The sequence below is a fragment of the Helicoverpa armigera genome, chromosome 20, assembly GCF_030705265.1.
Source record: "Helicoverpa armigera isolate CAAS_96S chromosome 20, ASM3070526v1, whole genome shotgun sequence".
Taxonomy (NCBI): domain Eukaryota; kingdom Metazoa; phylum Arthropoda; class Insecta; order Lepidoptera; family Noctuidae; genus Helicoverpa; species Helicoverpa armigera.
The window spans coordinates 5,876,791-5,894,375 of NC_087139.1; the positions used below are offsets into that span (position 1 = coordinate 5,876,791).

At 35.8% G+C, this 17,585-nt stretch overlaps 1 protein-coding gene across 1 annotated transcript in view; it reads left to right on the forward strand.

Moving 5' to 3' along the window:
- The window catches only part of LOC110373390 (cell adhesion molecule Dscam2), a 76,020-nt gene that overhangs the window by 11,540 nt on the left and 46,895 nt on the right, over positions 1-17,585 (forward strand). Inside the window, exon 3 of the mRNA XM_064039800.1 lies at positions 14,261-14,360. Within this exon, the coding sequence (XP_063895870.1) occupies positions 14,261-14,360 (100 nt within the window). The remainder of the gene's footprint in view (positions 1-14,260; positions 14,361-17,585) is intronic.

The following is a 17,585-nucleotide window of genomic DNA, read 5'->3' on the forward strand; positions in this document are numbered from 1 at the left end:
GCTTATATTGGGTGTGTCGTTCACAATCACATTAAATGAAATGCGTTAATATACTGGTTAATATATGTCGATTAATACAAACAAAAAAGAAAATACGTAAAAATAAAAAAAAAGAGTTTTTCAAACAAAGTAAATGGAATAAAAATGTGTGAAAATTAGAACACTATATAAAAGCCAGTCATTACAAACAACTGAAATGCTCCCTTGAAAACTGACAGCTGTCAACTGGTCAAAACATTTGATACTCCTAACTTTATCTCTGCTTTACACATGATGTTGTAAATTATAAAAACGAAAAATGACTCCTGTGGTTAAACCACTGAATGGATTAGGTTATTTTTTTTACAATTCGTCATAGAATATCATAAAGTATATGCGATAGGATTTAATATGATTGTGATCGACACACCCGATATGCTTTGACTTATATGTTATTCTCGTACGCTTATTCTTCTTTCTCAACTAATTTGCAAGTATAAATGTTCATAGTTTTGCCTGTGCGTTACATTCTCACCCTCTTTATATTTTTGGCTTATCAGTAATGCCACGAGGAGGTTAACAGACTAAGAGGTTAAGCATCTTAAAGAACATGGAATAAAGTAGCGGGAAACATATTTATAATCCGTCAACATCAAAACTTTTTATCATTTCCGAGTAGAGCAGTGTGGCTGAACTTTTGTTTTTCAACTTTTTGCTGGTTTGTAAAAGAACGAAACGTAATGTAAAAGAATGAATCATTTTGTTAACATTTTAAAGCATTAAAGTTACAGGCTTACAACATCATTTAACATGATTAAGGTCTCAACTAAAATGTCAATTTCAGAAATAGTAAATATTATTTTGGAATTAATCCGATTTTGACGGGACTTTGCGAAAATCATTAACGTAAATAATATTATTAAGTAAGTATGTAAAAAAACTATCTAATACTACTATGCATTACTATAACTATGTAATGTTAAAAATAACGAAAATAAACTTTTCTTTATATTTTTACTTTTCTTAGGTAAAGCTCTACTACAATAATAAGTTACGTATCAACTTACAGAACAATCTATCTTGGCTTCGCTCGCGATGACAAATTAGCTTCGGTCCCAGCTCAGTCACATTCCACAAAAATGGCGTCCATTACTTGTCCATTTATTGTGGCCGAGACTGGCTTCGGGAGATATAACGACTTTATGACTAAGTCTACACTTATGGCTTAAGTGTTTAGTAAGTATGTAGTTACTTAACCATAGTTTTAGTAATAGATTGTGGCTATTTTTTTGGATAACTGAGCTAAGTAAGTGTAAGGTTAAGTTAAAGTTTTAAATGTTACTAAGGGAAGGCAATAACTTCATAATCTCGCGGAACAGTTTACAATTTTACGATAATCGTCATCATCCTGCCAATTTTCTAATTTTATTTGGTGTCTGCACAGCACGTTCTTTTCTTCCATACTCTTCAGTCTGTCGTCATCTCACACGTAGGTAACTTTCTTTCTAGTCATACCGACTTTCACACAGTCAATCCATAGTTTCTTTGGTCGTCCCCTTCCTCTACATACATTCAATTTCGATGATATTAAATGCTACAATAAGTTCAAGCGGCTACAGGTGTTACGTAAAAAAGAATTTACAAAAGTTCAATCTGTGTTAGGCCGAGGACTGAAAATACAACAATAGCCGTCAGGCCTAAAAGAGGTTGTTGTATCGTGCATACTAATCTTTTTCGTCGACTGTACTTAATAGGCGGCTTATGTTACGAGGTACAGTTTGTCAAGAATCTTGGCAGCTTTTCGGATGAGCGCTGTAAGTGCTAATTAAATATAATTGGGTTCTTAATTGTGTCGCCTTTGTGAACGATCTTGTCATTGAAACGGTTAATGATAGGCTTTTGATGTCTTGTATACTTGAATTTTGTTTCTGTCGTTTTGATTTATTCAAGGTTACCTTTTGCCCCTTTATAAAGCAAAAATGCCGTTACTGTGAATGCATCAATTTGATTTGACTTATTTCCAACAATGTCGATATAATTTACCATTGTTAGATAACTATACCTTTCGTGTATTATACCTCGAGTGTCGTAACTTGTGTCAATATGTATTTGTGTTTTTTGCTTCGCAATGTTTATTTATATCTCTGTATAAACTCCAATGAAACCAGCAGCTTCTAAAACAGTACCTAACATACCACTCTTAACAGATTGTATACATATCTTGACATATCTGCGGGGAAATTGTTGATCTTTATTCGAATACAACACAAAATGATTTAGACAATGTCACATGTTAAGAGACTGTATAAATACTTTTTTTGTAATAAAGCTGTTTATTTTTATTTTCAGTATCTTTAAAAACGTTAAAATATGTATCAACAAAAGATAAAAGGGCTCCTCTCAATAGTATGATTACCATTACAAGAGTATTGTTTATGATAATCTGTTTAGTCGTTCAATATGAATTTTCAAGTGATACTCGTTAAGGCGAGAAAGAAGGTTCGTAGTAAACTGATGGAGCTATTGTAATAATGTCGGATATTTTCTCAAGCATTTTGTTATGAATATAAACGAAATCGTTCATCATCTGCGAGTTAAGGAAAATAGATTTTTAAAAAGCCTTTCTGTATGTAAAAGATGGATTAATTAATTTGCATATTAGTTATACTATTACAGCCTTACCTATAAACGTGAATTAAATGTAAGTAATACTTAAGGGCTGTTTAAGAAAATTCTTACTTATAAACGTTGCTTAATCATGTCTTAATTAGTTAAAATGTTGTTTAGAAGGTGATTAGAGATTTTATAAGTAAGGGGGTTAAATATTTTTCTTTAACAATGTAAACATTATCTATACCTACTTCAATATACTTATGTAACAAAGAGGTATCATTGGTTATATGTTTACACAAAAATCCGAGGTATGTCCATCCCGTAATTTTTATTAACATGACAAATAATATTAAAAAGCTCATCACGTTACATCAATTATTCACCGCACGCATTGGCAGTCGACACGAACTCGTGAATTCGCAATGGTAACTTTGTCCAGTTCACCTGACATCCCTGTCAGGTTGCACTCATCCATCCATTTCAGTTGATGGCCAGCCCAGCCTCCCTAATGGAAAGATAATAACTGTTTAGTGACAACCCTGCTGGATTTTGTTCATTTAGTACCGAGTTGGTAAATTGTATCGCGGTAAAATAAACGATACATCAGGACTTACTTTTTAGCACAGAACACTGTTTTGCTCTTTAGTAGTGTTTCTTACGCGAATTTGTTTGTTTGCTATATTATTTCAAATGGTGTTTCACATTATTGAGATACAGATATAAATGTACATTTACTTTAGAAATAATAAAAGTAAAGAATTGTTATCGTTATTTAATTGTGACGCATCCGAAAATTTATGTCACAAAAGGGCAGTTTAAAGCAGATTTAAATAAATGACAACTAAAGTATCGTGATTAATGTCATCTAATATACACTGGAACCACAAAGATAATAGAATAATACCAACACAAAAGCCTTTAAATGACATCAACTAAGCCTTTAAAATTACCCTGATAAATTGAACTTAACAAAATTTAGTGAAATTCACTTGGTGGCCGGAATATGTATGGCGCTGCGAAAATCCAATTTAGGTGTGCAATAAAAGAACGGGCTGGAAGGGAAATTTGCGTCGTTTATACTGGTGCAGCTACACCACATCATTTCCCGGTGAAACAATTTGATCTCCCCGCAACCTACTGCCAGGTGCGCTTACTACCGGGACATATTAATTTGACTCTTTGACGCCGATCCCTAACGATATTGGTTTTGGATTGATTTTTAAAATAAAATAGTAGTTTCTTTATTAAATTTTAACGAAACAAAATGTAAAAAATCCAAACTAATATTATAAATGCGAAAGTAACTCTGTCTGTCTGTCTGTCTTTTCTTCACGCCTAAACTACTGAACCGATTTGTGTGAAATTTGGTACAGACATAGTTTGAAACTTGAGAAAAGACATAGGATAGTTTTTATTACAAAAAATAAATAAAAATAAAATTATTCCGGACATATAGCGCCATCTCAATGAATTCATGGTCAAATCAAAAATCTGCTGGTAGTCACTATTCCACGCGAACGAAGTTGCGGGCAAAAGCTAGTATAATATAAATTCTTCATTACCTATGTTCATTTTAACTAGTGACTATGGTTCTATAGTCTGAAGAACAACATTCTACTATGTAGGTATATGAATAAATAAGGTTCTCGAAAGCGGTCGTCAGGTTTTGAAGCGTTATTTTTTCATATCTAAATGAGCGGGCGGAGGAAAAAATATAATTTATTATTCGTCCTCCCAGAGAGAGTTGTAAGTACATTACCTGCCGGAAACCAACCTTTATTCATTTGAAATTGTTATATAGCGGGACTGCGCCAGTACCTACATATTATTTATTAATTGAATTGGATGAATATAAAATTGTGTCAACCTTTGAGCCGCGGATAGGTCGCTATATGTATATTAGGTATTTCAGCTTCGTAACTGTATACTGATTTCAGTTGACTAGGTCGACCTTTTGAACTATTGGCAATAATCGATTGGAAAATTCGATGGAATTCCATTGAGTCAGAAGCAGATATGTGAATAATTTCTTCGAAATGTTTCATTTAAAATCGCTGTTTGGCGCTGCATATTTTGGTAAAATATTTTACACAGAAATACCGAGCGCGATATCTGTGAGCGGTATGCAGCACCCATTCCAATATACATAGTTCTGTTAGTGTACAGTTTCCTGGCTTATACAATACAGCAGTCTACGTTTACATGTATATTAAGAACAGGCTGGGGAACAAATAATCGGATGTCTTTTTTTCTAGTTGGCGTGATGTAAACAGATGACCGCGGGTTCAAAGCTCTCGTTTCCGTGCGGGACGCGGGGTTGGAAACAAAAGATGCTCGTTTCCTCGGCGGTACCGCGGCGGGGCGAGGGGGGCGCAGCCCTACAATGGAGGCATTGTTTGTGCCCGGTGACAGGAAAAACTCCGACCTCCGTGTTTCTGTGCATTTTTTATTTCTTTCTTTCTTTCGTCGCTTTTTCTCGGTAAGCTCCTTTGACTATGCCGGGAGGAAATCAAAGTTGTTTTGAAAGCACTATCTCGTGGGATTTCGTTGGTTGCGAATTGATATCAAAATTTAATTTCCTGACGTCTGTCATCAGACTAAATTTTATTTAATATCAGCCATAAACGAAAATTATTTTGTCTTAAAAGCTTAAGAGCTTTGCTTTCATATTTTACTCAGAATTTATTTACAGAAAATTGTATCGGCACGAACTAATGTAGCCAGTTTGTTCTAAATGAAATTCCTTAACGAGTTTGAAAAGAATCGAGTTTCTTAGAAAGTTCCCAGTTTAACTGTTAGCAACTGTATTGAACTGAATTGCGTCGGTTTGTATAGGTGCTACACAAACCGACGCAATTCTCGAAACGCGTAAACCGCTCACTCGCAACTGGTACTTGTATCGTAAAAAAATATGTTCAAGTGAGTGCTCTAAAAACTAGTTATTGGCCACAGTACAACTTCAATGTTTTATAAAAGTAGTCTGCAACTCCCTCCGGCTATGAAATACATTGGCTGTCCGTTGGACGGCGGCCGGTTGCGGTGTATCCGCCGGATGGGCCCTCCCCCCGTCTGACCTTTTCCGGTCCTGGTGGCCTCTCACGATTCCTTATTTACCCGTTTTTCCTTATCAACCCGTACCATTCGCAACACATTACCGAGGATCTTGTTGGTAAAATTGAGGTTATTCCATCCTTACTTATACATAGGATGTGTGCCGGATCAGGGTTTGTTTGAGAACTCCATTCCATCTTAGCAATTTCGGATTTTACGTGTCATTAGGGACTTTCATAAAAGTGCGATTCGTGAGGGTTCCGCCAGACGTCCGCTGCCATTCTTCGAGTCGGGTTGAATATAAAATTGGTAATGTTACGTAATCGTTTCATAGTCGAGTGAGTTGCTCTCGCCTGACTTGATGTATGTTAGGTTTTCCTGTAATATATAACTGGGGCGCCCAAACCCGAGAGATCATTTGACCGTAAAATAAAACGATAAATCGGACGTGTGAGCGACCTCAAACATAGATATCTGCTTATGTGGAATTGTTTCCAACTAAAACACAAACTTCGCATTTTACAAGTCGATCTTGGAGACTTAGCAGTTCTGAAGTTTTGAGGGAAATTGACTTCCTTGAACCTGACATACAGATAGCCTTGCTAATGTTGGAAAGATACAGTTAAGAAAAAAAATGTGCTGATGAAAGCAAATTCGTTTTTTTGCCACAAATGATTGAGTAAACCGTTTTCGTTTCTACCGATTAAGTGTTAAGTAGCCAGTACACTTTGTGGAAGCCATTTCAATTTACAGATGGAAAATAAAAAGTTGAAAACCTCGGGTTTTCCTTTCAATGAAGCGATAATCAGGGTCGCCTTTTTCAATATACAGAGAGTTATCAAAATATCGAACAAGCGTGAGTTTGACAAGGGTTCTGCCGTCAGTCTGCAAAGAAAACTATTCTTGGCTTTTTAAAAGAAAACCTGCTTTTAGACTCCGAACAAAGAATATGAGCAAAGATCGAAAAAAAACCTAAAGAACGTAATAACGTTATTTACAGTCGCAATTTGTAGACGATGTTTACAAACGGTCAGTAATTTGAATCCCAAATATTTTGGTTCTTGAAGTTTACTAACTAAAACTTATTACGTAACGATTTTGTGGCCTAACTAAGGAACTCCAAAAAATTAAATCAACTTGTTCGGCAAATAAGGCACCAATTCAGGGACAAATAAAATTATACACTCTCTCGCTAGAAAACATTTCTGGCGATGAAATTGGAATAACATTTGCGAGCTTCAGCATTTTGATAGCAAAAAGTATAGTGCCGGATTATTGCAGTACGGAATGGTAAGAGAAACAATTTCAATATACCGTGAGTGTGCAAATGTGCAGCAGCTTGACATCTGAGCGACAAAAATGCGGCTCTCGAGAGCGCGGTGCAGGGCACGCCCGCCGCCCGACCCGCCCATTGTTTCACAATTCACCTACTGCAGAAAGCTCACAAGTGCCCTTATTCCATCATAATGGCGTCGACAAACTTCAATGAGTATTTGCTACAAATGACTTCTGCCGTCAAAGCAAGCGCAAAATGCAAGCAAGCAATGCAAAGCGAAACGCTACTTAATAAAGTTAATAAACAATAAAAGAACAAAGCAAGATTCCTGCTAGATTAAAAATGGTTCCTCTTTTGTAATTGCTTTCAGTGGATTACATCTGAAAGTGATTGTGACTTACGTTGGATTATCTATAATTGTATTACAATATTTTTTTGTTGTGTTTGAGAGATTCAGACTAGATTGGATGGGAATAACGTAATTTAAAATTCTGTTAACAGTATTTTAATTCAAATCGCTCTTGTGAAATAAAACTGCGAAAAGTTTTGCAGTCGAAAGTATTCATTGCTTTCGTGAGAAATCACTCGAAGGCTTCTTTCATTTCCGAGGAAACGCTTGAAGAAAGCGGCAATAGAAGTGTTATGTACTGTAGTGGTTTTAAAATTGTATTGACGTGTAAGTATTGCTTCTGTTCGAGCACTAGCGAAATGTAGCGGAGTAAATCTTCAGGATTTCCTTTCATCCGCACTTCACGACGAAAACCACTGACAGACGGACGGAACAACGTAAAGATACAAGAATATTGCAACGTAAGATTGTTTGCTTTATATTTTTGGCACGAAAACTCAAATCACGGAGGGATATTATCAGATTTGGATGTCAAACGAGAGTGGCAAGCGCTAAATTGTGAACAATGGAAAAACGTAACTGAGTTAGCGGCCTTCGATTGCTTCGTTTGACTAAATCGAAGATTTACGAGTATCAGTCAGAATTGTTTGCAGCGTTTTGATATTTACGCAACAGAGGTAATAAATAATAGAGGGGGTGAATGTATTTGTATTCTCGCTGAGTAAAAAGGTGCGCATAGTATGGTTTATTGGGTGGGTGGGGGTAGTATCGTACCTATATTTTGTTGATGTGAATTCTATTCGTTGGTAGGCAAGAGGCAATATTTCTTAGTCATAAAATCTTGATAAGTGCCTACACTAAGTGTAAGCTTATTTATGCTTTGACAAATATACGCGCGGATTCTGAACACGTAAACATCTGTGCGGCTGCGAATTGGAATATTGTTTGGAGACGTGTTTTTATGGTCTGAGGAAACTTGTTTGGTCTTTGGGTGTTGTTTGCATTTGCGACTTTAATATTTGTAGTAAAAATTGTAGAGTTGAAGTAGCTACGATAATTTCTTAGGAATGTATAACTAAGGTAGGCCTTTTTGGAGATTATATAGATCACTTGTAACACGGCACAAGAGCGAACAAAAAAAAAACAAAAGCTGCGATGATAATATAATATAGTAAAAAAATAGAACCTAACTGGCAAAAGGATAACTTCATTATTTTTTCAACATTTCATTTACGATGCGATATAAAAGTGTTCTTTTTACAATATGTACAGACGGAAATTAAAATTACCGGCGTCGACCTACATATAGCTTCGTAAAAGCATTTTTAGTTCGCTTGTTTAACACGTTCACTGCGAAACGGGTTTAATCGGCATGTACCGAACTCGGGAGGCCAAATTGCAAGCTCAGTTTTCGAGTAAAAGGGCATAAAGAATTTTCGATTTTATCGTTGAATTTTCTGTATTGATGATATTTATGTATCATTGCAAAAAGGGTGTTAATTGGCATGTTGCTATATAAAAAAAATTGGTATACAGATATCACCTATATTCTTATAAAGTAGTATTCCGGGATTTTTTTCAGAAGTAAAATAATGCTCTAACAAACTCTAGAAGTAAAAGAGCACAGTAAGTTAGTAATAATATCTCTAAAGTGTCGGCCAGTAAATATAAATCAGACCCACTGTCGCTATAAATAAACCTATCCGCCGCTTCGGAACGTATAGAAAATATTGTAAAATCAACATTTCATCCCGAGCATCTTTACTCTGCTAGTATGAAATGTGTTTAGTGGTTGCCATATACCGGGCGGACTGTATTTCCGGAGCTACCCCACCTCGCCCCACCTCGCCCCCCCCGTGATTTCCAATGGATCTCTCGTTCGTTTTTTGCCTCTTGTCCTCACTCATGCGAAACACATTATATACGAGTACGTACTTATTACACAATTTATTTAATAAATACGCTTCCAGATCATTGAGCTTCGAAATTGGTAAATAATTACTTTGGGAACGTTGATTTTGATGAAATACTTTATTCCATTAGTGTGAGCGTGGATGTTAAGTTTATTTGCTAATTCAGGAATATGTTTCGATAATTATTTTGAACGTCAATATTGTTAGTATTCTAAATGTTTGAACTGGATTTTAGGCAGAGATAATGTTTTGAAGAGATTTCGATAAAATGTTTGCACAACTAAATTGGGATAGATTTTACTTTGGCGATTTATCTTCTGATTTGGTTCTTTCTGAATATTATCTAATGTTTTGCCATGTACAACCCAAGATATCGGTACTATCAACAGTTGCTTCCAACTTAAAGTTTTGGTACAGACCCAGCCATAATGACTTTAGTCATACTTTGAAGAAACTTTTCGATAATTTATATTGTCATTTCTTATATTATTTTCCCTAAAACATTTAAGGTTAAGAACCAACCTTTCGAGTATGAGGGTGTGGGTTCGATTCCAGGGTCAGGCAAGTACCAATGCAACTTTTTTAAGTTTGTATGTACTTTCTAAGTATACTTAGACACCAATGGCTGATAAAAAGGTGAAGGAAAACATCTTGAGGAAACCTGGACTATAAAGTCTGAAATCACCAACCCGCATTGAGCAAGCGTGGTGATTAATGCTCAATCCTTCTCCATGTGAGAGGAGGCCTGTGCCCAGCAGTGGGACGATAAAAAGGCTGTAACAGTAACATATTTATCAAAATCAATTCAATGCGTACTTGTGCATCTTTTAAGATACTCTCACATTCCTAATTTTAGCACCGATGATCAAGCACTCCAAAATTTAATCTGACGGGTACGTATCACTTTAAAACTGTTCGAGATAAAGTCTCTTGAAGCCCTTAGCGTAAAAATAGCTCGTCGAGTACATATTTAGGCACGTTTCGTCGGTTATCAAGGCTCGGATGAGGCGCGTAATTGTGTAACGCACAGCCACCGAGAACAAAATGACTAGCGGAGGTGCTATAACGGAAAATCGCCTAAGAAAGTAGCGTGCTAAAATGCAGGTGAGAGGAGACGAGGAACGTTACTGTTTTCTCTCTTATAATACCAAAACTCGTTGACAGACTGATGTCTCAAAGAACTCGAACGTCTCATTAGTTTACTCGTAACTGATCGTTTTGGTCATGCCCACCGTACGAATCTGACCTACCTGCACTATGGTATCTCCGCTCACCTTTCCTTACTCCATGCGCACAGCCTTAACAAAGCCTCTTAAGGCGAAGACGAGGCACGATTAAGGCAGCCTTTTTATTGTTAAATGGGAAACAATTTGAATAAAGCCTTCGGATTTTGGAGGCTCGTGACAGTGGTACATGTGTTTGTTAAGTCGTGGTTAGTTCATAGATATGTGGGCTGCGGGATTGTTCGAAAGAGTTACCGCGGCCCTGTTACATAAAAGGCTTAAAAATGATGGGTTTTGGTCATTTGTTCATCATCATCCTCCGAGCCTTTTTCCCAACTATGTTGGGGTCGGCTTCCAGTTTAACCGGATGTAGCTGCGTACCAGTGCTTTACAAGGAGCGACTGCCTATCTGACCTTCTCAACCCAGTTTTACCCGGGCAACACAATAACCCTTGGTTACACTGGTGTCGGACTTACTGGCTCCTGCCTACCCGTAACGACTGCCAAAGATGTTCAATGACTGCTGGGACCTTCAGTTTTAACGTGCCATCCGAAACACAGTCATTCATTCATTCATTTCCCATAAAAAAGTGCGTAGATATGTGTTACGATTGATTAAGTATAGAATCTTTCTGAGAAATAGTCAAAGAGTAAATATTACGACTGGAATCTAGGTAACCGTCTGCCCTTGCGGTGCTTTTGTTACGAAGATTTGTGTCTTCAATTTTCTGAATGAATGGAAATAATAATTTCAAACTAAGCACACAATAAATAATAAAGAACATATTTTCTTTCAAGTTTAACTTTACCTTATGTATTTGTTGTAATGCAATTATTTTAAACAAATTCAATTATGCGCATAGGGGTACCGAATGTTTTGTGAAATTGACAGCTGTCAGTTTACAAGTGTAAATACCGTCGTTAGTCAGACTGACAGCAACTGTCAAATTCACCAAAAAACGATAGGAATATAGGCAAGTTAGCTAGCGATGTAAGCTAATTAAATGTAAATTGTAAATCAGAGCAAAAAAAAAACTACTGCATATTACGATGAATTGTTTACTTTTATTTACATAGATATTTAGAATACATATTTACAATAAATATCAAAAACTATCCTAGTAAAACAAACAACTAAAAAGCGTCAAAAAATTCGTCCCCATCGATGTTAAAGGATTGTTAAAGGAATAAATCTGATATTCAATAAAGTCAGTTGTTAAGATAAATCGTATATAAGTAGTGAGATGACAGAGAGCACTACTCGTTATACTTTACGATAATAATTCACGAGCAATATCGCGCCGACTCTTTGCATTTCCGCAGGAAATCGATTCGCCTTCCTTCCTCGTATTATGATCTATTATGGAGGCTTGGCGCTGAATAAGCCTTTAACTAGATTTCGTGTATGTGAAAATACTCAGATTTCGCTGAGTTGGGGCTGAGGTTGCAAACTTTATTTATTAATATCGTAGTTTGGGTGAAGTAGAACTTAAAAGGTCAGCAGGTATATCGGGTGTGTCGTTCACAATCACATTAAATCCTATCGCATATACTTTATGATATTCTATGACGAATTGTAAAAAAAAAAACCGAATCCATTCAGTGGTTTAACCATAGGAGTCATTTTTCGTTTTTATAATTTACAACAATATCATGTGTAAAGCAGAGATAAAGTTAGGAGTATCGAATGTTTTGATCAGTTGACAGCTGTCAGTTTTCAAGGGAGAATTTCAGTTGTTTGTAATGACTGACTTTTATATGGTGTTTTAATTTTCACACATTTTTATTCTATTTACTTTAATTGAAAAATTCTTTTTTTTATTTTTACGTATTTTACTTTTTTGTTTATATTAATCGACATATATTAACGCATTTCATTTGATGTGATTGTGAACGACACACCCGATAGGTATAATAGTAATTAACATCCTCCTAATCCTATACGATTGAATTTTTTAAACAAACTGACAAAGAGTCGTTTTACAAGCGCATTCTACAAAATATTCGGTGTTGTTCAGAGAACAAACTGTTGCTACGCCGTAGCTTGTAGCACCGGCTACGCTGTTGTAGATTACAGAAACGCTACGCCGTAGCACGTAGGGCTACAGTTTCGAATTTTATCCCCATTGTTTAATGCTGACCGTTGTATGTACACGGATTATGCGAATTATATAAATTCTTATGAGTCAACGGCTACAAACTGTTGCTACGCCGTAGCACGTAGACCTACAGTTTTTAATATTTTTTTATATAAATTATTTATTTAATTACTTTAAATGGCCACGATGGCCAAATCTTGTATGTAAGAGATCGCTTTTAGCAATAAGACCGCTCATTGTGTCAGCTTTACTTTTTTTATATTTTAGTTTTTTGTGAATTGGTGCCAGTGTTTTAAGCTATTACAACGATTATAATTGACTGACCAACTGACTACACATGATAAACAGACTTAACCAGACACACATAAAAAAATAAAACCTCGTTACACGTCATGGGTTTTCCGTGATTTTCACTTTGCTTATGTTGGCGCGGCTTCCCCATGGCTAATAGGCTCAACAAATTAATTATTATTTGCTGTAATTTATAAACATTAATATGCCAATATTACAACTATTATAATTGACTGACCAACTGACTACACATGATTAACCAACTTAACCAGAAACACATAAAAAGTTGAACCTCGTTACACGTCATGGGTTTTCCATGATTTTCACTTTGTTTATGTTGGCGAGGCTCCTATGGCTAATAGCCTCAATAAATAAATAATTATTTGCAATAATTTATAAAACTTGTAAAGCACTCAGCTGGTACTCAGCTGAATCCGGCTAGACTGGAAGTCGACCCCAGCATAGTTGGGAAAAGGCTCGAGAGATGATACAATTTATAAAACTTAAATTACCACTATTACAACGAATATAATTGACTATACATGATTAACTGAGTTAACCAGACACACATAAAAAAATAAAGCCTCGTTACACGTCATGAGTTTTCCATGATTTTCACTTTGTTTATGTTGGCGAGGCTCCCATGGCTAATGGGTAGTGTTTTGACCTCCCACCTATTTGGCATCGCCACCGACCGCTTGCTTTAATGGAATGCCTGCACTTACATATATTTGTTTGATGAAATTATTGTGGCTGTGAGTTTATTTTAAGTATTTATTCTATAGTGTATTTTTGGTTTGTTTGGGAAGATTTAAGACAGAAGAAAACTTCAAACCACATGAAATCACATGTTATATAAACTGAAATTTAATTTTTGCGTATTCATTCTAATGAATCTAGTAAACTTACATCTAAGGTGTTCATGAAGCCTAAAAACATTATTTATTTAGTTAAGAAATATCTATAGTAGGTCTAGGCTTGAATCCAGAATTCTATGAAGAAAAATCACAAATAATAACAACGGTAAAATACGCTAGAATAGAGATATTCCAAGGAAATATTTGATTTGACGGGTGACATCTTATTCAGGCACCAAATATTGTATAAAAAAACATATTTTAAAAAAATAACATTCAATTCTATTTCTCTAATGCTTGGCCAAGCATAGGCGATATACTTTATATTATGTGTATGAGTAAAAACAAAACAAAGCCTAGTTAACTACACACACTCACACACAGGCGCCGAGGGAAGGAAGTCCAGACAGTTATCCCGAACAACAATATTTACACATTCAATTGTTCTCCAACTTCGTATTTATTGCGAGCAACAGTGGCGCCACAGTCGCGCCACAATGAGCGTCGCACGTAAAAGTTAGAAACGGTACCGTGTAGCTGGGATTCTCATCTCATGCCCACGTCAATAATTGGAGCGGTTGTTCATGTGTTTTTTTTTTATTTGTGCAGCCGTGGTCTGGGCGGGCCCCCATTGTTCAAGCGCGGCCACCAAGCCCGCGACCCGAGCGACCTCCCTGGGCCCCGCCACCCCACCGCCCAACGCAAAACGGTTCGTATTTTTCATTGTTGCTTTAAAGCCTTATAGGTTTTGCTTTATTTATGCCCTTTATAACTCTCCGTAGAAGATAAATGCTCCGGGGTGATGTTCTGTTTTTGTCACTACTTAATGGTTTCGCGATGCTTCATAGTTGGGGTTATAGAAATGTAGCATTGATTGTAGACTGTATTTTAGTTGGAATATTTTTTTAAATGTATATAAAGACTGTGTTAATTTTAAATAGGAACTTGGTATGAAGATCTATTGTAACTTGTAATACACTTCAAAACTTAATTGTTTAAATCAATTTTCGTAGATAATATTCCAGATTCCTATTTAGGTTATTGAACCTAAAACCCACATATACATATATAGCTCAATAGGTACCATGAAAACGTAGCATACATATGTAGTTAGCACTTAAACCAGTTTGTTACTGTCGTAATATAAAACCATTACAACACGGGATTGCATGGACAAACATCCAAAAGTTAAATCACATCGTTAAAAACATCAATGAAGCCATTGTTTTTAATTGAATTTAATTTATGGCTTGGCAGGCCGCGACGAAAATCAACCCTTTCAAAACGTCATTATAAAAATGTTTAATAAAAAGTAAAACAAAAGGGTATCGTGGTACTATTCGTTTTGTTTTGCCGGGTATTTATAGACCCTCAGTAAAATGGGGTATTCGGATAAGAAGGAAAGAGACGTTTATGAAAATTTCTATTTATACACACCTATTGTTTTCCTTGATATCAAAAGTTTTAGGATAGGATGATACAGTGGGTAGTGATAGTTGTAGTAGTATTTTGAACTTATAACTAAACGTTTAATGTATAACATTCCTTATTAAAAACTAAATCCAAAAATTTTGATATTGAAAAGCAGCTACTAGGTATGTTTGCAGGAATAGTTCAGTTAGTAAATCCAACATATTATGTAAAATGACGGTGAAATATTATCAAAACACGACGAAAGTTTTAATAAAAATAGCTTTAATAACTATAGGGAAGTGTTTAAACTTAGAACTAATAAACTAAGACGGTTTAGTACACACATTGGAAACTTGTTTTAGCTAGTTTCGAATTTATGTATGTATTTACGTGATTAGTTTGAAGCGATTAACTTTAATAATAACAGGAAAATAGTTAACAATGTTAAGATAACATTATCATATTTTAAGGTAGTTTTAAATTGTAAGTATCGTGTAACTACCGAAAAGCTTTCTTGCCTGATCAGTTTTTCCATTCCCACTTAAATAATTCAAACGACCAAATAATTTGACCTATTTCAGTGAATAGAATTTCGCATAATTATACATACAACGTTCTGGTACCGTCTGCCTTTTGGGCCCGACAGTGCTGACAGCGATGCGGGCCCGTATTGCGGATATAAGCTTATTTAGCATTATAATGCCTAGAGATAACAATGAGAAAGTCTAGAAAGAAAGTGCACAATTTCCTTCACAGTTACAGACTACATAGATAATGCTCAGCTAATCCAGTGATTCACAAAGCGGCGTACATTCATATGCCGGACGGCAACACGTGTCCGACGCGTCCGGCACACGTCCGGCTTATCTGCCGTCCGATACAGCTTCACGTGCGATCCGAGCGATACTTGCGACTTATGCGTACGTGCGCGATTGTGTTTTGTTTCCAAGAATCTGCATAGAGACGTATGTACCTCTATTGTTGCTTGTGAACATTTGAACACCGAACATTCTTTTGACATTTTAAATTATAATATTGTACCAATAATAAAGCATTTTTGAAAAAGAATGCTTTTGTGAAATACTCTACGGTTTCACTTTACTATTGTTTGTTCAAATAATAGGCTTTTTTAATATCAAATACTTACTAAATCATTGAGTCGTGTCGTAAATTGATTGCTTTACATTATTCTTTTTCGCAAACAATAAATGTTTAAAGAATTTATCTAGACTCGATTCTCTATCTAGATGCGATTCAAACACATACAAACAATAGATCTTGAGGACCAATGCTTGTTATTTATCTTACAGAATAATGATGTATCGATACATCCTGGCCAAAAAGAAGTTCGTATTTCTTAGTTTCTATTCATTTACATTTACATTTAGCTAAAAAAGAAAAAAATCTTCTAATAAAATGAAACTCATATGATCACACATACTAGGCGAAACACGAAGCAGATTGCCACATTTTTAAAATTCCCAATTTTCTACGGGATAAAAGTAAAATATAGTTGGGGTTTCCTCCCAATCTGTATGCCGCATAGCAATGAGATGCGAGGCTCATTGCTGGCAGGATAGCACGTCTCACACACAAGATATTTGCACGGTAAATAAGTTTCAGGTTTTGTACATGCCACATATTTGTTACGAATGCTAACAATCTATCTTATTCAACAATGTGAGGAGAATGGCCTGTCGACCCTTCTGAAGAGGTTGTGGTAACGATAAAATATTATTTTCTAACGACTCCTCTGGGGAATGAGAAAGTTATAAGTATAAGAAAACTGGGATAGTTTTAAGGGTATTGGATAACCTTATTAGAATTAAGTTGACGATTGCAAAAATATACATACCCCAGGTAAGGCTTTGTAAATCTTCATAATTACGAAAACAGGGAAAACAACCCAACATTACGAGTGCCTACACAGATAAATGGAAACCTTTACACATTCCCAAACACGAGTAACATAAAGTGTGATCAAAATTAAAGTGGAAATTGTATTTCAATTGCGAAGCCATTACCGACTACAAATACGTGTGTGTTTGAGCGGGCCTGGCTTTTAGAGAGAGCGCGTGTTACCGCGGCCCTGACGGACCACCGAGGAGATAGGAAACAGATATTTTGCTACTGGCCTTAAAGCGTTGTAAAGCCGGGGTATGTCTTGTCCTTCTGTTAAGAGATTTTTCATTCTTTACACACTTTGTTTCAGAGAGAAGACAAAACATCTTTAAAGTATGAACCTATTTAATTGCTCTACAAAATAGCACACGCTAAACCATAATAATTTATTTTTTTATCTGTATAAGTGTTCTGTAAATCACGGCCCTTGAGTCAAGTTGTATCTCTGTACCGTACCTACTCGTGTACTCTAGCTGATAACGAATGAGCACGGCTACACACTAACATGCGGAGTATACGCGACCACTCAAACATTACGTGGGAAAAACCTATTTACATAATATTCGCATCGTAATGAAAGGGAAATATTTATAGAGTATTAGCTTCTGAAAGTAATCCT